Source organism: Haliotis rubra, unplaced genomic scaffold (assembly GCF_003918875.1).
Source record: "Haliotis rubra isolate DU_JTF1 unplaced genomic scaffold, ASM391887v1 Scf172, whole genome shotgun sequence".
Taxonomy (NCBI): Eukaryota; Metazoa; Mollusca; class Gastropoda; order Lepetellida; family Haliotidae; genus Haliotis; species Haliotis rubra.
In genome coordinates, this window is record NW_025765692.1 from 1,589,616 (window position 1) to 1,615,741 (window position 26,126).

Sequence of the window (26,126 nt, forward strand, 5' to 3'; positions counted from 1 at the left end):
ACAGAGGTGCAGTGTTATGTCCCTTGTGAGTGCCAGGATTCACTTAGGAGTCTGCTTCTGGTTAGAAGTCGGTATTTGACAGGGATGTGTTCTCTACTCCCCTGGTATCATGTTTGGATTTGATCAGATTTCAGGGGACTCACCTCTCACCCCTCCATCTTCAGACCAGTGGTACACAAGTTCTGCTTCTGAACAGAGTGTGGAGAGATGTCTTGGGGTGGTGAATGCCTCAGTGACTAGCCTGTCACATTAAAACCCCTTTGACTTCAAGAGTTTCTCAGTTGCATTGTCATGAGGAACCAAACCTGAGCATACACTGGAAGGACCATTCTTGATTCAAGGTGAAGGTCACTGGTTGAAACTCAAGCTGGGTTTCCCATGTGTGTTGTGAGTGGGTCATGCCTTAGGGAGCTCTGTATGAGGCAGCCACTAAATCGCGCAACTTCTTTAAGTGGCATTCAGAAGCTAGTATGATGAAGAGGAACAGATTTTATGGATAAACAACTTCTTTATTGCAATAGATGCCACCTTTCGGTGTAGATGTTAACACGTTATCAAGCAAGTAATTGTATCTATTGCAATAAAAACGTTGTCAATCCATTCACTTTGTTCCTCTTCATGGTCATGGCGAGTCTGGGTTGGACCCTAGCAATGTGTACTTGCCTTCAGCGTACAAGGACCTGATTGTCAAGCTGTGACCACCAGTAACAGGAGGGTGGGGATATTACTCGTAATATTAATCACTGGTTTGTCTGGTTCAAATTTTACTGGTGTACAGGTCATACAGATAGAATATAGCCTTTGAAATATCGACCAAATGAATGTCATGACAGACCTACGTTATGAACACTGGGATCCTCCAAGTCTGTCGGTGACACCATGCATGATGTTCTGACATACTGCTGAGCAATGAGTACAAGATATCGGCAGTTTTAATGCTTTTATTATTCAGGCCTCCAGTTGCTACATCTGGTAACAGGCATTACAACATGAGTCACCTAGCCACGCTGACAGTTGTTTTGTTGGCCACACACGTAGACGTCTGCCGCACGACCGGAGTTACATACACTGGCTCCGTAGGATGCCCTGACCTTTGTACCGGCCGGAAGTCCGCCACATCCGTGATCACACGCCCACTCCTTGACCTTCCGGTCACATTCCGTGCCGCATGTGATGAGTTCCGGGGCACTGCATGGACAGTGGACAAGACGCCGACAATGCTGGATGGAGCCAAAGTCTTTGAAGACTTGTCCGTAGTTGTGGTTGTTCACAGCCTTGCAGAAACAACTGAAACGAAACGGAAAAACTACTGAAAAACAAGTGAAATGAAACGGAAAAACTACTGAAACCAAACGGAAAAACTACTGAAACCAAACGGAAAACTACTGAAACCAAACGGAAAAACTACTGAAACCAAACGGAAAAACTACTAAAATCAAACGGAAAACAAACTGAAAAAACGGAAAAAGTGAAAACTACGGAAACGGAAAAACTACTGAAAACGGAAAACTACTGAAAAAACGGAAAAACAACTGAAATGGAAACGGAAAACTACTGAAACAAAGAAACGGAAAAACTAAAACTACTGAAACCAAACGGAAAAACTACTGAAACCAAACGGAAAAACTACGAAACCAAAACGGAAAAACTACTGAAACCAAACGGAAAAACTGAAACCAAACGGAAAAACTACTGAAATGAAACGGAAAAAACTATTAAAATCAAACGGAAACCAAACGGAAAACTGAAACCAACTGAAACAGAAAAACTACTGAAATGAAACGGAAAAAGAAAAAAACGGAAAAACACTGAACTGAAAAACAACAAACGGAAAGACTACGGAAAAAAAACTGAAAAACTACTGAAAAAAACGGAAAAAACGGAACTACTGAAACCAAACGGAAAAACTACTGGAAGCAACGGAAAAACTACTGAAACTGAAAAAAACTAAAAAACTACTGAAACAACGGAAAAAACTACTGAAACAACGGAAAAACTTGAAACAACGGAAAACTACTGATACGAAAGGAAAAACTACTGAAAAACTACTGAAAGAAACGGAAAAAACTACCGAAACAACGGAAAAACTACTGAAACGAAACGAAAAAACTACTGAAACAACGGAGAAACTACTGAAACAATAAAACAACCTGAACAAAAACAAATAAGACGGGGAAGGAACTACAAGGTCAACCTGCTACTCTAAGTGAGAGAGTCTCATGTGTGTGAATCTTTCGTTTATCACCTGACAGAAGGCAGAGCTATTTGAGCAATTCAGAGTATATGTTAGTATTTTCAATGTGTCCATGACTCAAATATCAAATATCGATGATACCGAGAAAGGTAAACGTAGCTTGACCCACCAACGGTTTCCGTCTGTGATCTGGGATACCAGGATGCTTCCATTTTGGTGGCAGCCCGCTGGCTGAGTGGGTTAGATCGCTGACTTTGTGTGCTGGCGATTACGTGCCTTACTCTGAGAGTGTGGGTTCAAATCCCGGATTGGACTCAACCCCAAATTTCTACAAATACATCCCAGTAATATACTATCCCCAAAAAAGTAGCGGATATCGGACTTTGATGGCTGATGAAAGGCAACGTGTGTAAACGAGAACAGAAGAAATGGTGAAGAACTGTAAAGGAACCATATGGAATTTTATTCCATACATTTGATAATGTCAGAGAAACAAGGACATTCTGTGGTATGGGTCAAACTACACCAAAGGTCAATCTGCAAGCTTATCATATAGTAAAAACCAAGTCAATAATTGGTAAATCCCCCTCTGTTGGCCAAAAAGGCACGGATCCGACGTGCATACTCCTTATGGGGTGTCGCAAGTAAGTTTGATTGAGATTATTCCACTCTTCTTGCCATACAGCGGCAAGTTCTTGGAGAGTAATGGGTCGTCGTTGACGTCGCCGTAAGCACTGTCCAAACATGTCCCAGACATGCTCGAAGGGCGAAAGGTCTGGACTTAAGGCTGGCCATGGTAATCTGGTGATATTCTGCTGTTGGAGGTATTCAGTGACAATCCTAGCCCTGTGACATCTGGCGTTGTCATCTTGGAAGATGAAACGGCGGCCATGGCGTCGAGCAAATGGCACAACGTGGGCTGCCACGTCCAGCAATAACATTCCAGCCGCAGTGATGCCACCCCACAGCATTACAGACCCCCTCCAAAACGATCATGCCTAATGACGTTGACATCGTGGAAACGTTCGTTACGTCTACGCCGAACCCTGTTACGTCTATCATCGAAGTCTAACACGAATCTGGACTCATCAGAGAGCATTACATTGTTCCAACGTCGATAATCCCAGCGTTGCTTGCACACCAAAGACGTCTTGCCCTGACCATCAAAGCAGGAATGGCACGAGGACGCCGTGCGTTGACCATGCAGTCGATTGCTGATGGTTTGGTCACTCATTCTAACACCAACAGCTTGCAGTCGAGCTCTAATCTGATTGGCTGTTATGACACGATGTTTTAAGGCTGTAGTACGGATATGTCTATCCCGAGGCGCGGTTGTCGCCCTGGGTCTACAGTCCGTTTGAGACAAAATGATACCGATGAATTACAATCTAACACAAAAACAAATAGACATAAAAGAATCAAACCAACGCGGACTGCAATAAAAACAACAGACCAACTCTAGAAAAAAATTGCATAATTTGTGTCACAAAAATAAAATAAAAATGGTGTTTAAGAAACTGTCATCATATATTTGTGCTTTTTCCCAGTTTGTTACAAGGGACAACATGTGCACGTGTTCTTCGTGGGATTAGTGCTGTGCATGCCTATTTTCCCTATAAAACTTGTAATTGTCGTATTGTTATTGTCACTTGAAATTCAACAATGGCAAGACGTCAACTGAGCATGACAGACAGAGGAAGAGCTCTTGCGTGGCTTCAAGATGGCGAACCTCAACGCAGTGTGGGTCAGAGACTAAATGTGAGTCAGAGTGTCATTGGAAGGTTATGGCACCGGTTTCGTGTCACTGGAACGCTGACTAATCGACCACGTTCTGGCAGGCCTCCATCAACAACTCCTAGAGAAGACCGATACCTGACAAATATGGCTCTCCCACAACGCAGAGTAGCTGCCAGACAATTCCGTGACCATCTGAGAACTGCCACAAGTACCCTGGTATCTGATCAGACTGTCAGGAACCGACTGACGAGGAACAATCTTCGGGCACGGTGACCAGCAGTATGACCACCGCTCTTTCAGCGACACACGATGGCAAGACATGACTGGTGTAGACGCCATGTTCGTTGGCAACGTGCTCAGTGGGCATCAGTTCATTTCTCCGACGAGTCTAGGTTTACTCTACAGTTCAATGATGGTAGAACTCGTGTGTATTGGCGTCCAGGAGGGAGGTTTGCTGACGTTAACGTCAACCAACGTTTGCCATTTGGAGGCGGGGGTGTCATGGTTTGGGATGCGTTTTCCTTTCATCAAAGGACACCTCTCTATGTCATTAATGGTACCCTGACCGGAAATCGCCATCTACGGGAGATTATCAGACCCCTTGTTTTGCCATGTTTACAACGTACTGGCGTCGGATCCATATTGCACGGTGGCAATGCCCAACCACACCGTGCCCGTGTTGTGACGGACTTCCGTAGACAGAACAATTTTCAGCACATGGAATGCCCGGCATATTCAGCAGATTTAGCCCCTATGGAACATGCTTGCGACGAGTAAGGACGTTGGCTTCGAAACAAACACGCCCCTCCAAACAACCGTGCAGAACTGGCCCAGTATCTCATTGCAGAATGGCAGACAATACCCCAAGCCTTCTTCCAACGTCTGGTGAACAGTATGAGACAGAGGTGTATTGCTTGTCTTACTGCTCGAGGTGGTTACATCCGTTATTAGTCCAATGTTGGCGTTTGAATTTTAACTTCTGACAGTAGGTCGATTTGACCTTATTGATCAGCAATCACTGACATTCCTGCTGTTTTTGTCTCCCGTTATGGTTATCATGAAATGTTGGCTCGATTTGTTATATGATCGCTACATTTTACTGTTATTAGGTCTTCAGACGAAAGTCTGGAAGACCTACTGTTATTATCCGAATATTCTTCTTCTTCTTATTATTATTTGTACAGATTTTGTACCCGCTCCCCTGAAGTAACCTCTGGGCCGATTTTCATGAAACTTTCAGGGATGATAGCCTGTGGGCTGAAATTAATACAATGTTGAACAAATCCTGCTTCCGGTAAGGGCAGAGAACCCAAAATCTTTACACCTGAATAACTCAAAAACTATAAGAGATAAATAAACCAAATTTTCACTCAATGTAAACAACATCATTCTCCATCGATTTAACGCATAGCAGAAGTTCGCCGCCATGATAGATTTTCCGCAATGTTGGAAAAACTGAAATTTTTGCCGATTTCCACGTTTTTACGGTGCCTGTCTTAAAAAATCTTCTTCTCCAGAATGGCATATAGTACAATCGTGTTCGAAATGCCGTTAGAAGGCCCATACTCTGGACACCTTAATTTGTTCAAGGCATGTTGATATCTTGAACAGTTTTGGAGTTATCGCCCTTGGAATTTGGTCAATTTTTCTAAGACGCATTTTCATTGTGTTAGTAAAAATGTCACAGCTCTGCGAAAAGGCAATGGATTTCATTTTTCAATATATCAAACTGTAGATAATTGAATGGGCAACTTTTTTGCTTCACATCATGGTTATGTAAAAATCAATAATTACGTCACAATTACGGCACAACCACAAATTTTGCGATTTGTCACATTTCTGGACGTTTTGACGGTGCCTGTGTTTAACAATCTTCTTCTCCTGAACGGCAAATAGTACAATAGTGTTCTATATATCGTTTTAAAGCCCACACTCCGGACTACTTAGTTTGTTCGAGGCATGTCGATATCTTGAATAGTGTCGGAGGTATTGCCCATGGAAGTTGGTCAGTTTTGTCAAAACGCATTTTTATATACTTCATAAAAATGTCACAGCTCTGACCTAACCTCTCTGCATAAAATAAGTTAGGCAGCAGAAGAAATTTTCCGCAATTTTGGAAAAACTGATTTTTTTGTCGATTTGTCCGTTTTAACGGTGCCCGTGTTTAAAAATCTCCTCCTCCTGAACGGCATATAGTAAAATCGTGTTTGTTATATCGTTGCAAAGCCCACACTCTGGACTACTTAGCTTGCTCAATGCATGTTGATATCTTGAATAGTTGTGGAGTTATAAGCCTTGGAAGTTGGTCAATTTTTCCAAGACACATTTTCATAGGGTTCATAAAATGTTTTTATGAACCCTATGAAATGTGTCTTAATGAAAATTGACCAAATTCCAAGGGCGAAAACACAATGGATTTCGTTTTTCAAGGTGCCAAACTGCAGATAAGTGAATGGGGAACATTTTTGCTTCACATTATTGCCATGTAAAAGTCAATAATTACGTCACAATTACGACACAAACACGAGCATTCGGATTGTTCGCATTTGGTTAGTGGTGAGATAGCTGGTGAGATAGGTGAAGGAAGCGCCAGTACAATATAGCAACATGCACCGCTTCCTGGCTTTGCAATGCCCAAAGGAATAGTTCCCTCTTTAACAGGCCGTAGCTCCGTTCTTTTTAGGTCTTCAGTCAAAAGAGTTAGTGTTCTGGAATTGGAAGGATCTAATCTCTCCAGCAGTTTGTTTGCCAGCCTGAGTTGAGTTGAGTTACTGTGACAGGATCATACTTGATATTTTCATAACAACAAAATCGGCAACATTTACCAGTAATCTCTCTTTTAGTATATGTCTGTATATATTGCTCATTTCCTTTGCTGTGCTTGGCTGTGCGTTCCTGTTTGTTTTTCTGCAGTTTGTGTCAGCTGCATTGAATCAGCGCCAAATTAGGGCGTCAACATTTCACATTAACTAACATTTACTTTCTTGGTAATTCTATCTCAGAAACACTGAAAGGGGCGATCTAGCTGGCGTCCAAAGAAACAGGATAAGTAAAGGTAGCCACGGGGTGTATATGGGGAAGTCTGAAGACCGCCAGTATTGCCCAGGAGGCAATCCTAGTTTATATTTGTAGTTATGGCCATTAAAAGTTTTGACCCTTAACTTGTTTTGAGTAGTATATATACATTGTATATCAAACAAAAACAACTTTTACGTTAGGATTGAATGGTAAGGTTACATTTACGAGTACAAATACGTGAAAATTAATGAGGTGAACATGTAAGATTTCGTACTGTGTAATGCCGAAACGAAGACACTACAGTTCGGGTAGCCAAGACAGGCATCTCTCGGTCGGGCTTGTACAGATTTAGCTCGCGTTGTTATCATGGGACCCTCCATTATCGCGATAGTAATGTTGTCGCTATCGGGATTATGAACGCCTAATGACATTTTGCATTTTTTATATATTTTCACTTGACTGATGTTTAATCTTCAATTCTGTCGCAAATAATGTGGAAGATAGTCGCAACTTGTTCAATACGATCACAATACGATTCTTATTGGTACAAACAATTGTCAAACGTTTACTTAGGACAAGTAACGAATCTAAATAGTTTAAATATTAAAAATTATTTAGGAATTTCGGAATTGAGATCAGTAATATCATCATGTTTTTAACCAAAACCAAATTCATTTGGAAACACGATATCAATACATTTTTGCCGCTTTTTAAAAAGCGTACCGTGTTCCGGGTGAAGTTACACAATACGTCACTTCCGGAAAATATGCAAATGACTTTATAGTTGTGGCAGGATTACTTTTGACGAAGTAAGTTTTGATTCATGCAAGATGCAATGGCGGTAGGGGTCATCCTAGTTTCAAAATGTCCCAGAACTTACTGCAAAGATGACCACTTTGATATATACTGGTAACAAAATGGTGGGATTTATTAGAACTACATTTTGACATTGTGTCAGTATCTGGTCCAGCTGCCTCGGTCATCTTCTGGGCATGCTTGAGATCAGATTGCGAATTGTCTCCCTTGAATTTTACCAGCGAACCCTGCGTCCCAGTTCATCCCACAAATGTTCAATAGGTGAGAGATCTGGTGATTTCGCATGCCAAGGGAGACTGTTTGCTGCTGCATGAGAAAATCCAAAGCAACTCTTGCTCTGTGAGGTCAAGCATTATCGTCCTGGAACTCAAAGTTTTCACCAATCCTTGCGAGAATGCAATCACTACTGGTCTTAAAATTTCATCCAACAAACGCTGGCCTGTCAAATGTCCCTGGACAATCACACGATCGATTCTGTGGCCATACGTTTTTAACCCCACACAATTACACTTAAACATCGTGTAACGCCAGTGCCTCCTGCCACAATTACCAAACTGTCTAGACTACTGAAGTCTGAGCCTCTTGTGTTGCACAGTAAGTGGAATTCCACGGAATGGGTGCCTGGACTTCAACTGGGCAGACTTCAGTCTATTTCTCACTGTACTGCAGGAAATTCGCATTCCTGTTGTTCTGGATTGTCTGTGAGTTTCTGATGCTGTGACTAACCGATTTCTAAGTGCAATTGTTGTAACGAAGCGATCTTATCGGACAGTTGATTTTCGTGGCCTTCCTCTCCCGGGTTGAATTGACACGTCACCTGTCTGTCGGTATCGTTCAATCAGGTGGGAAATCACACTTTTTGACTTCCCAAAATGACGTGCTCCCTCGTTTTGAGATCTGCCACCATGTACCATGCAGATAGCTCCCCATTCCTTGTCAGATAGACTTTTAGAGGCATTTTGATACACTGACGACACCATAAAGTTGACAGGTTTTATACCGTGATGATGCACGTGCAAATCAGGCTTCAACGATAACACGTTCTCCTTCATGCTTCCTTGGTGTCATTGTTTCCCAATTGCGCAGATTGATGTTCCTGCTGTTGATCCCTGGATTGTCTGGTCCAGACTCGATTATTTACAGACCGCCGCCTTATAGCTGGAATATTGCTGAGTGCGGCGTTAAACAACTCACTCACTCCACATACTGCCCGTATACTTTCCACATACTGCCAGTATACTTTCGAAACACTGCCCGTATACTTCCCATATACTGCCCGTATACTTTCCACATACTGCCCTTCCCACATACTGTCCCTATACTTTCCACATACTGCCAGTATACTTTCCACATACTGCCCTAGTAGTAGAAGTAATGGGGGTACGAGATCACTTTCAAGAAAGGTCGCTGTAAAGCTTTATTTCATTAATAAAGCTTTGTCAGGCCCTTAGATCTCGCCCCCATCATGTCTACTACTTTTGAATCCCCGGTTAACTTCCCGACCCCATGTGATCACGTGATAGCTCTATGCAGCGTCGACAGGAGGTAACATTGTGCCGTACGGTATGATCAATAATTCCTCTCTAACGAGCCCTCTCCCTGGCCCATCTCTCAAGTAGTACAAGTTCGGCTCGTCGACTTTGATGTCCACTTTATCTATATTGTAAGTTTTGACTGACCATATCGGATCGGTGGCTCGCTTACGACTATCACCCTCGTGCTCCCCCCGCTGGTATAGGTATCTCACGAGGGCCCTATCTGGTATCTGTTTCTCCTTCCCACGCAATGGTGCAGCCGACTCTGCCACTATTGATTTTAGTTTGATAGCGTCGGCTGGTTTCTTGCCAGTGAGCCGAGTGGCTTCATTGTTGATGGCCGACACCACCTGAGGTAGCCGCGCTACCCATTCAGTCGATCGTTTACCCGGGTTGGTCATCTCTCTCGCATACTGATGTCCGAATAAGCGCTCAGCCAAAGTCCTATTGAATCTCTCAACTATGGCTTGGCTGCAATGGGCTCCGTCCGTGCCACGCCTGACCTTGGTATCGTGTTTGTCCAGCAGGTATGACACGACACCCATGAACTCCCGCCTGGGGTCAACTTGCAGCTCTGTGGGCCACGTCAGCAGACTGCGCTTGTATATGCGTTCGAATCCGCGGGCTACCTGGGCCGAGTCCTTCGCGGTCAATGGTTCGGCTTCCTTGTAGCGACTGGCCACGTCCACGACGGTTTAGGCATACTTGTACCTCTTATCGTGGGGTAGGAACAGGAGGTCAGCCTGGTGAACGCTATTGGGTATGTTAATACCGAACTTGCTTCTAGGCACGTAGCGTGGTGCCGGTAAATAGATCTGCCACAGGGCTTGTTTTTCAAGCCACGCTTTGGCCTCCTCCGGGGGTACTCGCGCCATTTTAGCCAGCTTATGTACGGCGCTAGCTCCTTTCCAGTACCCACGCGGGCTGTAGTAAATAGCCTCAAACTTTCTCTGGTTCTGTGACATGTCGCCCCGACAGGGTATCCTGTTTATATATACACCTATGTTCTTGGTTCAATTTTCTCATGCCCGTACGCGTACGTGTTTATCCCATCAATAGCTATCCAACGCTTAGTGTCCATCGGCGACAGGGACGTCTTGTTTATCATCAGTCCCTATATCCTATGCCTATCACTTCTAAGCGTGTTCATTTTATGCCTGAAGGTACGGGTCTTGAACAGGGCTTCCTTGAATCTGGCGTGTTTGATGTGTTGTTTCACCACGTACTTCTTAACACAATTCGCCTTTCGGATCTCACCATTGTCGGCCTTCAGGATGGAGTACATCTTAGGCCTCAAACCTATGTACTCAGCTATGGGCGTACCAGCACACTCGTCCTTCATCTTACCTAGGACCTTTTTATTTACCGTGCTGTGTATGGCATGGTCCTTGGGGTAGTCGCTGGTGTCGTACAAATCGAGGCGTTTTTTCATGTCCTTGTACACGTCCTCGGTTCGAATCTCCATCAGCAGGAAATCCGTGTCAGTGTACAGCACTTCACACCTGTCGCCGTACTGTTTCTTCAGTTCGTTGTAGTAAAAGTCGTACATCGGGTGTTTGGATAAATCGAGGATGCTCATCCCGACGTAAACAGGCCGGTTGAATTTTATGTGACTTTTCTTCATGTGTAGGGCAACCAGATCGTCGGTGAATATCTTGCTACGGTTGAATGCCGGGCTGGCTATCAGTCTCCTGAGCTTGTCATCCTCATTCGACCGAACCAGCTTCACGGTCACGCGTTTCCTCACGTTCTCCATAGTCTTACCGAACACCGAGTTGTTCATGAGCTTGTAGAGATTTTTCTCAAGTCACTGGTGGCAAGCTTTCGCAGGTCTGTGGTTGAACACGAGCACCCTGTGTATTTTGGTCAGCCTCATACCCAACGACAGGTACAGCTGTAGGTTGCGATAGTGAACGATGTACTTGGTCTTATTTATTAAGTTGGGCACTAGTTTTTCAACGTCTGCCACCCGCCCACCTAACAAGTTATGTTGGTACTCAGACACCCAGTTTGGGTTAACCCTCATACGTTTGGGGGCCAGGGGGTAGCTGTTGTGTGATGTGTGTAATGCCTTGGGGTATTCTAAGTCCACCTTGAGGATATAACCTTTGCTCGAATCGTCCGCGATGCTCATAACATCGATCTCGTGCGATGCCCATTCGAACCCCCCTGTGGGTAGATACTGGCTCATGGCCCAGCCATACAGATTGTTGGCGTCGAGGCAGAGAATGTGATTGGTTGGCTTGCTCGGGTCGTAGCCCTTCACGTATTGATTATTTGCTTTCGCGTATCGTTTGGTTGCCATGGAAATCCCACCTCGCAAGCCTTTCTCAATGAATAGGTGCATGTCGTAATCGGTGAGCAATTCCAACTTAATTCCGGTCTTTTTCAATAATGCATCCCACGACAGACCTGGGCTGGTGTAATACCATGCGGGGTCGAGTTGATATTGCTTGAAAAACGTCCGCCTAAACGTCTCAAACACGTCGACTAGCAGCAGTACATCTGTCCTCAAGTACAGGTCGTGATAGTCACCCAGATTCTTACAGCCCAGTTTATTCCATACGTTAATCGCGTGCGAGTAATCGTCTTGGGATATTATTGAGTCGGTCAGGTTGCTGTAAAATTCTCTGATGGGGGGTAGTCGAGTCTCGGCGAACTTGGCCCAGCCATCCATGTACTCGTAGGGGTACACACCCTTCCTCATCAGCAGGGGTCGAGTCTCGGCGTCGTTGTATCGATCGGTGATGGGGAAGGTATCGTTGGCCTTGACCAGACTGTCAAGTGACGACAGGAGGAACTGAATCAAGTCAATGAACCTCAGGCCATTCAAGCTGAAGGAGATGTATCTCGCCATGTTGTTGGGGATGCACGTCAGGTTGCCGTCGACTTTCGCGATGGCCTGCATGATCAAGTGAGAGTCGTACCCTCTCAAGTTGTGGAAGACCACATGGATGTTTATTGTCTTGGGGGTGATTCTAAGCTTGAGGTTACACATGCTGTGAGCGGCGCCTCTATACTTACCGGTGACGTGGCAGTGATCTCTCACCGAATCACCGTTCAGTGGGCTATCACACACGTGGCATAGAGTGCTGCAGGCGTGAGCTAGCCTGTCGGCTTGGGTCATACGCATGGGAGCGACTGTATACAGTGCATTCCTTATACTTTCTCTTCCTCCTGCAAACACTTTAGAAACTTTTCAGCCGCGTCGGGACCCCTATACACTACCGGAGCTTTCGTTTCCCCATCACATACGACGACCACGTATCCAAACCCACAGGCCTCATGCTCCTGTGATTTGCCTTCCTTGGGCATGTCGACTCGTATGGCTGTCTGCCCCACACCTTGGCATTCCCCCGGTGTGATTCTAATAAATCAGCTCGTGTGAAGCTGTGTAGGCACCGTTCGCAGAAGTGACTCTTTTCTCGGTGTGCCGATTGGTCGTACAACAGCCTGCTAAAGTGTTTTATCCACACGCGTAGTGGTACTTATCACCTCGCTGGATCATGAATATATTGATAACGCGGCGACCCAGACCCAACGGACTGACCCTGTGCACTATTGTTGTGTTACCTTCGTACCCAAAGACGTTTATGGCTATATTATTCTGTTTTTCTATTTTAGTGATCTGAGATATGGGGGTTGGTTCGGTTATACCATCCCAGTTGAGCCCATCGTCTTGGGGATAACTAGAAGGCCTGTTCGAATTAGTGTCATCTGGAAACAAGGCTGACCTGATAGCTAACCTCAGGCAATCGTCTCCTCTATTCTTGACGTTGACTATGGCCTGTTTTTTCTTATAGTAGGGGGGGCAAGTCTATGTACGACCCGCCTCTGAATGGCACGTAGTTAGCTATGTCTAGATAGACATTATCGATTTTATCAACAACCCACCCAGACCCCATGTGTGTGTAGCGTTCTAGGTATTCTCGTATCTGCTGAAAACTGGTATCGATTGATGCGTCTATAGTCTCTGTATGAGTCACGACTTCTTGTTTACCCCGGAAGTAAGGCTGAACGTACTCAGTGACCCCATTCCCCTGCTGTTTGTCGAGTGATTTGAAACTTTATACTTCCCAAATCATTGAGTTCCTCATTGACTTTATCAGCGATTAGAGGCTTGATATCGGCGATGTCTATGTTCCTATCAACATGCATGCGCCAGCCTCTCAAATAGTTACCTACAGCGCGCTCAGTGCACATGAACTCTAGGTCAATAGCTCTATTCTGTCGTAATAGTTCTACAAGCTGTGGCTTCCTCATACGGGAATAACCAGCTTACCCCAAATCACGTGCCTCAACTTTTAATTGTTTTACAGTGGGGAGCTGAACGCGAACGGCGTCGTTTAATAATGCGACTAACCCGGCTCTCCCCAGACGGGAATAACCCATCAACCCTAGCTCTTTTGCTCGGAGTTTTAGTTGTTTTACCGTGGAAGGGGCTTGTAGGCCTAGTAACCTCAACAACTGTGGTTTCCTCATTCTAGAATAACCAATTACACTCCGCCTGGCGATCTGCTTGAGCTCGCGAGTAGTAGACATAGTTGCGTACACACCTAAGTATATCAATCTCTAATTGGGCTGCCGGCAAGGGAGGTAACTCCCCTAACCATCAAAAAATAATGAGGCGCCCGTAAAATCAGAGGGTCATATCCTCTCCGCCGTTCCAATCAGCTATACTTAGATGGGCCGTTTCGATCCAGTACTTACACTGGTGGATATAGGATTCCTTGAAGTTGTACAGGTATTCCTGTATACTTGTAAAACAATTTATCTGGTGTTGAGTCGTGATGCCCCGCCCACATGTGAAGGGGAGAGTATACTTAACACCCTCTTTAATCCATGCCACTTCCAATATGAACTGAAATCTGAAGCGTCCCCAGAAGTTCAGTTCCTCTTTGAGTATGTTTTTGACCAGAGATTCGATTTCCCTGGGCTCAATTTCCACAAACATAAACATTGTTATACCTAGGTGTGTCCACAGTCTCTAATTGGGACACTGGCAAAGGGACCAGCCTTACACTGCTATCCTGAGGAGGCGCCTACGTTCATTTCTGTAGTCCTTTTTCATCTCGTAGATGAGATGATGCCTGACAACGTTTGCTCCGTGAGCTTTGCATAGGCAGTAGTGCCCTTTCACCCCGATACCACACACAGAACACGTGTAGTTCGGGCTTCCCATGTGAAAACAACAGTACCCCTCAGTCCTGCATCTCCTACCGCAGGCCTCTGTCTTCCCCATAAGTATATATTGGCACCGGTACGGAGCAGGTCTCATCTTTGGTATACCCATATGAGAACTTAGTATAATTGTTTTGCAACCAGTGCAGTCGCTGCTAGACCCAGTGCGATAAAGATCCATTTGCCCCGGGGATGGTGTGTAGTACTGAGCCAGTGTGGGCTTATGGAGTGGTTCTAACTGTTTACCTGTTAGTAGGTAGTATTCTCTCGCTGCATCGTCGACATCGTGGAATGTTTTAACGGCATGGTTCTCACGCCTGAGTTGTTCGTTAATGTAATCGATCCTCTGTACACGTTTTTTCGCGTATTCAGATTGCGCTGCTTGTAATCGTTCCACGGCTATGTCGTGGCGCTTACGTTCAGCCTGTATCTCAGCCGTGTGTGATTCCCGTAGTTTCGAGAAGAGGAAATTACTCCCGGAAAATGCCAGGGCGTTTAATAACGCCCCGCCGACCATCATGGCGATCGTAGCCATCCTATATATAGTTACATTTACTTCAAAATATTTTCCGGTAGGATCCCTTGTTTTACTAGGATGTCCTTGGTGGCCATCGCCATACCCAGGTTCATTATGAGCATACCCATATCCTGCAGGTTGAAATCTAGCTTGATAGTCGATCGTTTAAGCACCATTTTGGTCAACCTAGCGTACCCTACAGCTAGACTGGCGACCACGGTGGCGTGGTATGCATCGTTGACAAACGTTTTCCCCTCAGACATTATGTATATTATATAAAAAAATATATATTTATAACATGATATGTGGTTTGACCTCTAATTGAGGGGGTTCCTCCTGGGGCTCCCTGGGGGGTTGTTTATTATATAACCATGAGATAGCCACGACAACAGTTGCGCGTGCAATCAACAGGAGTGGAGCCCGGCTCCACGTGTTACTTTTATGTTGGTTAGACCACCTTTTTTTTACCGGCATCTACTCTCTTAGGGTTCTTCTGTCTGGTGACTGTAGGGGGTTGGGACGTGGGGGGTTCCTCTGAAGGGGTCACCTCCATTTGGGGTGGGGTCTCCTCCGGAGGTGTCACCTCCTGTGTCATTTCTTGGGCAGCATCCATCTTGTATACTATTATTATTATTTTTCCCCTCCTTATTGGCAATGCTTTGCTGTGATAATCGCCGCCGTCACCCAAGGTCTTTCCGTGTACGTTCTATTCATGTGCAGAGTAGGGCACATGATAACGATATTGTCGAACACATCCCGGTAGTACCCCTCCAACATATCCAGCACGAAAACGGTCTTCCCACAACCAGTCTGCCCGCACACTATGGAGGAGTGTGGGTCGCGGGGCAAATCAATGCCGCCAGGCAAATCAGTAGATGGCTTGCACGAATCTCCCATTGTCTATATTAAGTTGGGCGTCCATAATAACGTACAGATATAATTTCAACTTGCCCGCGGGTTGAGCCTTCTTGGTGATCTGGATTGTTATCCCCTCGCTGTCGTTGTCGATGCGGCGACCACTAACGTGCAGTTAATCGTCATCCGTGGATCGCATGTCCAACCATAGCACGTACTTGGTGGTCAGGTATTCACCGATCTGCACGGAGGATAGGTCCAAGTCTTTGGTTATGTGGTGTTGTTTGGCCGGTAGCTTTTTTATCTCATCCCACTGCTGGTATGCCCTCATACCGGCGCTGAACAGCTGGTTGGGCACGCCCTCGATGGTCACTTCCACCTTTTCAATCTTGGGGTTGAAAAACTTCTCGCTGTCCCTTCGGAACGGCTCGTAATCCTCCACTGGGACGATCAGGATACCTTTCATCGATCGCGCCGGCACGTTTAGGTTGATATTCGACAGCATGTCGCTCTTATCCCGCACGACCGATCTATGCCGCAGGACCCTATCGTACAGGATGGCCACCTTCCCCGAGTACTGGTTTCGAACCTGCCTGGCCAGTTCCTGGCTAGTGACCATGTCGAACTCCAGAGAGATGTTGTCGATGGTGTAACTGGCCTCATCACCGTTCGGCGTACGCACCACTTTGCTGTAGTCATTAAACGTGAGCTCTTATTCAAGCCTATCGCCCAGCGCGCCCTGGTAAAACAGCGCGTGTTCCGTGAGCAACTCGAAGTCGAGCGGCACGCAGAACCTGTTCCCGTACGCTTGGGCGATGGCCTTTTCACCGTCCGTGATCTTGTCTAACTGGTCTTGCATGAAGCCGTATCCCATGCGCAACCGGGTCGATTTGCTGATGCCCTCGTACACGTCATTGACGCATTCTCCCTCGCTTTTCCAAAGGTCCCCGTAGCAGTGAAACACGTCGCTGTGGTCGATGCTCAGCACCTCGTTACTGCTGATCTTGATGGTGGTTTTCTTGATGATGGCTAGGCCTACATTCCGCACTAGCTCGCGTTTGTCGTTGTCGGAGGTCAGCGTGAGGTTGAACGTCAGTCGAACCGTGCCTGGTACGATAAGGTCATTCGCACCCAGGTTTGGGAATCTAACCAGCAGCGTTTGGTTCTGGTCTATCTTGCTGGGATTGTTGGTGATAGTCAACGACTGGCGCACGGCTCTGACGCCTAGAGGCTCTCTTGATCTTCGGAAAGGATCTAGTTTCCTACCATACATTGTTATATAGATAAAATATAAAAGTTTAATATTAAATAATGGCTGAAGGCAGTCATGAGTACATCCCTATGGATGATATGTGGGATGATAGTGCCCAGGCGTTCGGGGAGGATGACACCACATTCACGAGCAACCCCTTAAGTGCTGAACTTGTACAGCTGGCCATCGACGATTATTACGACGCAGTTGAAAAGAGGGACAACATCAAGCCGTTGGTACGAGACTATGCCAAGTCGATCGTCGATAAGAAGGGCACGCTGCGATTGAAAGCTCACCCGGGGGTCGATATCATGAAAAAAGACGGGAAAGGACCGTATGCTTTGTCAACACTCACCAGTCGCCCTGGTGGGAGTCAACTGCTCCGTGATGAACTAGGCTTCATAGATTACGGTGGCGCACGGCCTAAGCTTCTCCCGAAGGTCGTCCAAGATCTGCAAGCAGCCAGGCCCGAACCCGAACTGCTAAAGAAACATCAGACAGTCTCGAAAAAATATTGGCCACATACCATGCCAACCCCTTGCCGGGCCTCGAATTTACCCTGAGGGAACTGCGAGGCCTAGACGAAGCCTTGAACCATGTACGCGGAGAACTCGTGAACAACATGGGGAAACTGAACGAAGTCGACGAGCACATCGCTCGCCAGAAAATAAAACTCGCCGAATCGGACGGTGATATGAAACGTCATATCGAAGAGAGAATAAAAAACTTGGAAGACGAGAGACTCGGTTGGAATCCGCTTCCTCAAACCGGGAAGCCCTCCGATCACAGATCAATCGTGCACGGGTACCCATCGATCGAGTCCTAAATGAGGACACCACGTTGGCCAACAGGATCCGAATCCTCTTCCGGGAGCAAGGGATCACCATCGCCAGCATTCTGACTGCATTGGGCTTCATCATATCAACCCTACTGGTGTCATTGATGCCTGCCGGCGGCAGTGGTACACCAATACTCACATCCCCAAGTGGTGGCGTCAAAGACTGGATAAAAAAACACCTGAAATCCCTCGGGGAGGCCCTGGCTAAACTGGCTGGTAAGGCCGCCTAAGCCCTACCTGGCATCCTGGGTAGCATCGTCTCGTGGCTGCTGAGCGCTCTGGCTAAAACTGCCACGTGGCTCAGTCAAAACCTGTGGGCAGCCATCGTCGCCGTTGCGGGTCTGGTGTACGTAGCGGCTAAGGAATTTTTAACCAAATAAGCCCCACCCCGACCGCTACCCCGCCAACCACCAGGGCTGTTTTACGATCGATGTGCTGCTGATTGGACGCCTGCTGTTGGGGCTGTGGGGGTGTGGGTTGAACCCTAGGCTCTGGGGGTGGCGCCACTATACCCGTTTCACCGGTCGTGGGTGGCGGGACTTGGGGGGTGTTAACATCGGGGTTGACGCCCAACTTTTGGTCTGCCATGGCTATGACTATTTCGTTGTTGTAGCCCACCACTTTTTTTACTCTCAGTTGCATATCGCTCGGAGCCATGTACAGTCCCACGTCGAACACGTAGTCGACTTTCGACTGGGCGTATTTCAACACGTCTGGGTAGCGTTTGATGGCACTCGGTAGATCAACTGGAGCATTGATAGCATCCTCAATGTTAACAACGAACTGTTTCTGCACGTCGTAAGCAGTCCCCTTACCGATAATACTGAACGCTGCGTTTGCGTCTGCTGGCTTAACAGCGCCCACACGTACGGTCGAATTGAGTCGTTCAAGCGTTCGGTGCCGGCACGAGTGAACCCTCTCGACGTGTCCAGCATGAACTTTTTCCAGTCATCCGCTGCCCCCTGCTCGAACCTCCAGACTCGGTAATCCTTGCTGTTGTCGAAAGCCATGTAACGGTCATCCCACTCGTTTGTTGTGATATGATACGACTTGTAACCCCAATCTTTCACCAGCTGTTTGCTGGCTTCCACGATATGCATATTGTGAGCGATCGGGATACCCAACCCATGGTTCGGGCCCGACAAACGCCAATCCGTCTTCGGGTCTAGTTCGAATTCGTTGCAAACGCGTTCGTAGGCCCGTCTATCCTACTGGTTGTTTACTGCGTCCCATGCTTTGTCCTGTGGGAGCGAGGCGCTGATCTCTTTGAGGATACGTCTGATCTGGTAGTACACGTGGAACGCGAACACAGACTGACTCAGCGGTCCCCGCCGAGTGTCGGTCAATGTCACACCACACCCCGTTGTACCGCACCACACAGAGAAGTTGAGTTGATTCTGCCAGAACTGCATCGGGTTGTTGAACCAAGCGTGGACTTCCTTAGCGTTAGTCACCGAAAACCTATACCTAGCAAATACATCTATAAACTGGGCATCGAAATACAACCCATCAGGTGACCACGATCTTGTGTGGGAAATCTATGTCCAGTTTAGGGTAAAACACTCCCGGCTTGTACATTTTTAAAGTATTATATATTGGATATATATACTCTAACATGTACGTAACACTTCCAGGAATAACGAGCGGCGAGGCCGTTCAGCTGATGCACGCGATCGATAACACGTCGGGTCAACTCGAAGTCGCACTCTGCGATATCACCTACCTACCGCGATGGACTAACATCAATGTCAACAACAACAAGCTGTTCGTCAGTGGCACCCGCAACCAGATAACTGACGGCTACTACAGCGTGTGCTCGCTAAGTGACGAGGTCTTCAAACCCTTGGGGGCCGAACTCAAGATGAACGACTCAAACGGCACAGTGGTGTTAATCAACAACGGAATAAACCCCTTGAGGCTCGGCCGGCCATTGGCGAGGACACTCGGTATGCCGCCGGACGAGATAAAACCAACAACTACCGCCACAGGCGAAGTTACCCGACCTAGTACCGTGCATCGGTGAGCTGTGCGTTCATCTCGGTCAGCTGAGCACAACGGACAACATTCAAGGGGGTCACCCTTCCACGATACTGAGAGCCGTACCGGTGAAAACGGAGAAATACAACGACGGCAGAACCGAATCGTTTTCACCTCGGCAGTATAAGAGGTTAACCCGGGGCAACATCCCGGAGCTGATAATATTGGTCTTAGATATAAATCATAATCCTGTGAATATAGGATACCTCAGCATAACGCTGCACATCAAATGACCAGCGCACAAGGCCCCGGGATGAGGTTGAAAAAATGCATCAATGCAGGGATCTCCGACCTCGGGGACACACGCGGATTCGACGACCCCGGAGTAGATGTTAAACTGTACGCCTTGCAACTGAAAAACAACATTTACAAACGCGTTGAAGTCCCCTCCATCGGTAGAACCCTAGGTGACATACTAGATGTCTCAGGAGCGGCCCTCAACACTCGGTTCGACCTAGTCCGTATCCGTGATGATAGATGGGCGGTATCCCAATCGTTCGGAGGCAAACTGTTCGACTTAGAAAATGTCAATAGCACGACCGTCGCCCGAAACAAACCATATACGCTCGTCTTCACCGACGACGACAAGTGGGTGTTGTTGTCCGCTAAAGTCGACTGGTTTCTCAACATTAGGCTTGGCTCCCCCTACGTGTTCAAGGAGAACAAAGACAACTACCTAAACAAAGTCGTGAACAACGGAACCCTGCTCGTAGCTTACGTCCCGGCGCAGAGACGTTGCGTAGTCATCAGCCCAGTCGCCAGTATGGCATCCCACATTCTATCGAGTAAACCGGGAGTGCAAGACGTGACATTGCTGTTGGTATCTGAATTCGCTGGCGTGGTCAACATCCTGGCGAGCCTACCCGCGAACTCCACGCTGGTCATCAAAGTCTACCTAGGGGAACCATCACCTGATGAAGTCGACATCATAAAGGGGATCAAACTCTGGTGGGGGAAACAACACCAGTATCACGTTTGCACTGTTTACGTTAGGGTGGGTGCCGACTCCCACACCAGTCTGCAGGGGGTCACCGTGACCGTGGAAGCCACGATATCACTAACCAAGATCTTCCTACCCGACAACATACACTTCATAGGGGTAAAGTGCACCCCTGAGAAATTATCAGAAAAACAATTGGAAACTATCTCGTAATAGTATTATAGCAATGGCCAATCGGCATCGGCCCAACGCCACACTTAACGATCAAGGGGACACGGAGGGATTCGATCAGCCTGGCGAGGAAGACACCTCGTACGTCCTACACTTGAAAGACAACGTGTATAGGCGGGCAGCAATGGCCGATCATCTACCCAAAATCACACTCGGGGATCTAGGGAGACGGAGGATTCGATCTGCCTGGTGAGGAAGACACCGTACGTCCTGCACTTTGACGGCCACGTGTATAGGCCGATTGCTTTGGCGTTTAAAGGAACCCGAATGGTTGCTCAATATGACCCTCACCGCACCTTATATCTCATTAAACGAACATAGTCATTATCTCTGAAATTAAGAATAACGGTACCTTGCGGGGGTTTCATTCCGGGGCCTAATACAAATATTATACTAAGACCGGTTTTACCCAATATGTTACAGGCATACGAGGGGGTGAGTTAAGGTTTAACCGCTACTGGACCCTGGAGGTTACGGCTATGGTACCAGGCTCCACACTCATCATAGAAGTCTATCTCCTGAGACATTCTGTTAGTAAAGAGCAACAGCTTTTACCCGGGGTGACAGTACACTCGAGTCCCCGGACCAGTAACCAACGTTACCGTATCATCATACAACCGGACCCCTCAACGGGTTCTATAGCCCCCTCAATAAGACCCTCCTATGGGGCTCGTGTGGACGCAGAGTTACCTATTAACCTCTCATCTATTTCCCTGCATGAGGATCTATACCTTATAAGCTATACCTTATACCTTGTACGTTGATCGACTATTAACTGAAGCCCAATTAAAAAATATCTCATAAGATATATTATATGCACACAGGACGGGGCTATACCCAGTCGCAGAGGAAGTCCCGAAGCCCCTGGAAACCGTAGACGGGTTCCGCTTGAAACAGTTATGTGACATAAAACGCCAACTAGAATAAGACCGCGACACACGGGCAGCATTGTATAAGAAGTATCATAGAGCTTTCAATGTTGTGGATGGTGTTGATACCGCCCTTATGGCCACCAGTATGGGGTTAGGGGCAGTAGGTGTTGGGTTGTTGGCCACCATCATAGCCGCAACCGCAGTGCTAGGCATGGAAATAACCGGATCTATACTGCCCGTATACTTTTCCACATACTGCCCTTCCCACATACTGCCCGTATACTTTCCACATACTGCCCGTATACTTCCCACATACTGCCCGTATACTTCCCACATACTGCCCTTCCCACATACTGCCCGTATACTTTCCCACATACTGCCCGTATACTTTCCACATACTGCCCGTATACTTCCCACATACTGCCCGTATACTTCCCACATACTGCCCGTATATATCTTCCCACATACTGCCCTATACATTGCCCACATACTGCCCGTATACTTCCCACATACTGCCTGTCAGTCCACATACTGCCCTTCCCACATACTGCCCGTATACTTTCCACATACTGCCCCACATACACATACTGCCCGTATATTCTTCCCACATACTGCCCGTATACTTCCCACATACTGCCTGTATACTTTCCACATACTGCCCGTATACTTCCCACATACTGCCCGTATACTTCCCACATACTGCCCGTATACTGCCCGTATACTTCCACATACTGCTCCTTCCCACATACTGCCCGTATACTTTCCACATACTGCCCTTCCCACATACTGCCCGTATACTTTCCACATACTGCCCTTCCCACATACTGCCCGTATACTTTCCACATACTGCCCGTATACATTCCCACATACTGCCCTATTTCCCACATACTGCCTGTATACTTCCCACATACTGCCCGTATACTTCCCACATACTGCCCGTATACTTCCCACATACTGCCAGTATGCCCTTCCCACATACTGCCCGTATACTTCCCACATACTGCCCTTCCCTTTCCACATACTGCCCGTATACTTCCCACATACTGCCCGTATACTTTCCACATACTGCCCTTCCCACATACTGCCCGTATACTTCCCACATACTGCCAGTATACTTCCCACATACTGCCAGTATACTTTCCACATACTGCCCTATCTTCCCACATACTGCCCGTATACTTTCCACATACTACTGTATCCTTCCCACATACTGCCCGTATACTTATACTTTCCACATACTGCCCTTCCCACATACTGCCCGTATACTTTCCCACATACTGCTTCTTCCCACATACCGCCAGTATACTTCCCACATACTGCCCGTATACTTCCCACATACTGCCCGTATACTTCCCACATACTGCCCTTCCCACATACTGCCAGTATACTTTCCACATACTGCCCTTCCCACATACTGCCAGTATACTTTCCACATACTGCCCGTTTACTTCCCACATACTGCCCGTATACTTTCCACATACTGCCGTATACTTCCCACATACTGCCAGTATACTTTCCACATACTGCCCGTATCCCTTCCCACATACTGCCCGTATACTTCCCACATACTGCCCGTATACTTCCCACATACTGCCCGTATACTTTCCACATACTGCCCTGTATACTTCCCACATACTGCCAGTATACTTTCCACATACTGTTCTTTCCACATACTTCCCACATACTTCAAGTATACTATACTTCCACATACTGCCCGTATACTTCCCACATACTGCCTTCCCACATACTGCCCGTATACTTTCCACATACTGCCCTGCCCTTCCCACATACTGCCAGTATACTTCCCACATACTGCCAGTATTTCCACATACCTGCCAGTATACTTCCCACATACTGCCCGTATACTTCCCACATACTGCCAGTATACTGCCCTTTCCCACATACTGCCCCTTCCATACTTCCCACATACTGCCCGTATACTTCCCACATACTGCCCGTATACTTCCCACATACTGCCAGTATACTTCTTCCACATACTGCCCGTATACTTCCCACATACTGCCCGTATACTTCCCACATACTGCCAGTATACTTCCCACATACTGCCAGTATACTTCCCACATACTGCCCGTATACTTTCCACATACTGCCTGTATCCTTCCCACATACTGCCAGTATACTTTCCACATATACTTCCCACATACTGCCCGTATATACTTCCACATACTTCCCACATACTGCCCGTATACTTTCCACATACTGCCCTTCCCACATACTGCCCATACCCACATACCTGTATACTGCCAAATACTACTTTCCACATACTGCCAGTATACTTTCCACATACTGCCCGTATACTTCCCACATACTGCCCGTACATACTGCCCTGTATACTTTCCCACATACTGCCCCTTCCCACATACTGCCCGTATACTTCCCACATACTGCCCTTCCAGTATACTTCCCACATACTTCCCACATATACTACTTCCAAATACTGCCCGTATACTTCCGACATACTGCCCGTATTCTTCCCACGTACTGCCAGTATACTTTCCACATACTGCCCGTCCACTTCACACATACTGCCAGTATACTTTCCACATACTGCCCTTCCCACATACTGCCAGTATAACTGCCACATACTGCCCACCGCTACATCGCCAGCACCCTTTTCTGTCACCTGTCAATTATAGTAAGTCAAAACCACGATATTTCACCAGATTACCTAGAACAGCATTGATAACAAAGTGAACTTACTTCTTTACATCATGAAGTTTGATTCTTCTAAAAAACCAACCGCTACTGGAGGTGAAGAGCGCCAGGAGGATGAGGGCAGTGAGCACGTGAAGATTGGCAGCCATCTTGTACCACCGGAGTTAGGCAGTGCCACCGTTCACCGCTCACTCTTATATAGGGAAGAACTGGAATCCATGTGACAGAAGTCATTATGGATTACATCATAATCACCATCATAATGGAGTTTCACACACTGCAAGCAGGGATGATGCACAAACAAACGCCGAGTAGTCGTTCGAGACTAGGCCCCTGGATCTTCTAACCTTTGGTCATAAACACTCAGCTCTCGGTCCCTCCACTATGGAACTCGACGGCCAATGATTTGGAATCATTTCGACGGCGAATGACCAACACTAAACACCTTGCTTTTTAAAACGAGTCAATTAATCAATCTTTATTTCTTTGTAGTGGAGGCCGTCGGCCGAGTCTACATTTCAGGATTACAGAGCGATACGTATGTGCATATATAGTTCTTAAGACAATAAGTTAATTTACAAAATATATAAAAGGCAAGATGATATTATTGGCATAGGAGTGAATCTCTAAGTTTCATTGCATTGTGTTTATAAATGCCTAGTTGCTTTTACAAAATCTGGATTGACAAATGACAAGAGCATATTAAACTTATAAATAGCTGGGTTTAAATAGAATTATGTGGTAAATACAAACATCTTAGATTTTGATAACATTTACATTCAACAAAAAATGAAATTAATTTTCAATAAAGTTATCTTTACATACAAAACATAATCTATCGATCTGGCTTGATTAATATATCAACTGGTTTCAATTTGGAGGCGGTGTGCAGAACATCTGAATTTAGCGAGGGTCGATCGGAATTTTGAAATTGATAAATCTGTTATATAAAATTTAACACTAAATGAGATTTTAATACAAAAATAAAGTGAAAATTTAGGACTGTTTACAAGCGACGTGTGCCATTTTTGTTCATAACGTTCTCTTAGTCTAAAATCAAATTCTGATGTGAATTTATCAACATTATATACTTCCTTTCAAACTTTAGACTCACTTGTGTAAAGATAGCCAATTACTTCAGACAAATGTTCTAAACTAAATTTTGCAAAATATTCCATATTGCTTAAAGGTACTGTTTACACATGAACTGATGTATTGTACAACAAATTGGTAATGTTGAAAAGATTATTGTCATAAGTACGATAAACGATAAAAATCAGTGAAAATTGGCGAATTCTTCGATGTAACCATATATACATCCATAACATCTAGTGAGTGTTTTAAGTGAGTCTAAACTTTTGAAAGGGGGGTATATACACTACACGCCAAAAGAAACGTTACCCTCCTACCTTTATGAATTACTGAAA

The 26,126-nt window shown here is 46.2% G+C and overlaps 1 protein-coding gene across 1 annotated transcript; it reads right to left on the reverse strand.

Moving 5' to 3' along the window:
* Positions 1-925: 925 nt before the first annotated feature.
* On the reverse strand, positions 926-24,907 carry LOC124272745. The gene is made up of 2 exons (XM_046707949.1): positions 24,745-24,907; positions 926-1,287 (listed from the first exon to the last, which is right to left on the reverse strand). The coding sequence occupies exons 1-2, from the start codon at positions 24,846-24,848 to the stop codon at positions 999-1,001; spliced, it is 393 nt and encodes a 130-aa protein (XP_046563905.1). The 5' UTR covers positions 24,849-24,907; the 3' UTR covers positions 926-998.
* Between the last annotated feature and the right edge of the window lie 1,219 nt (positions 24,908-26,126).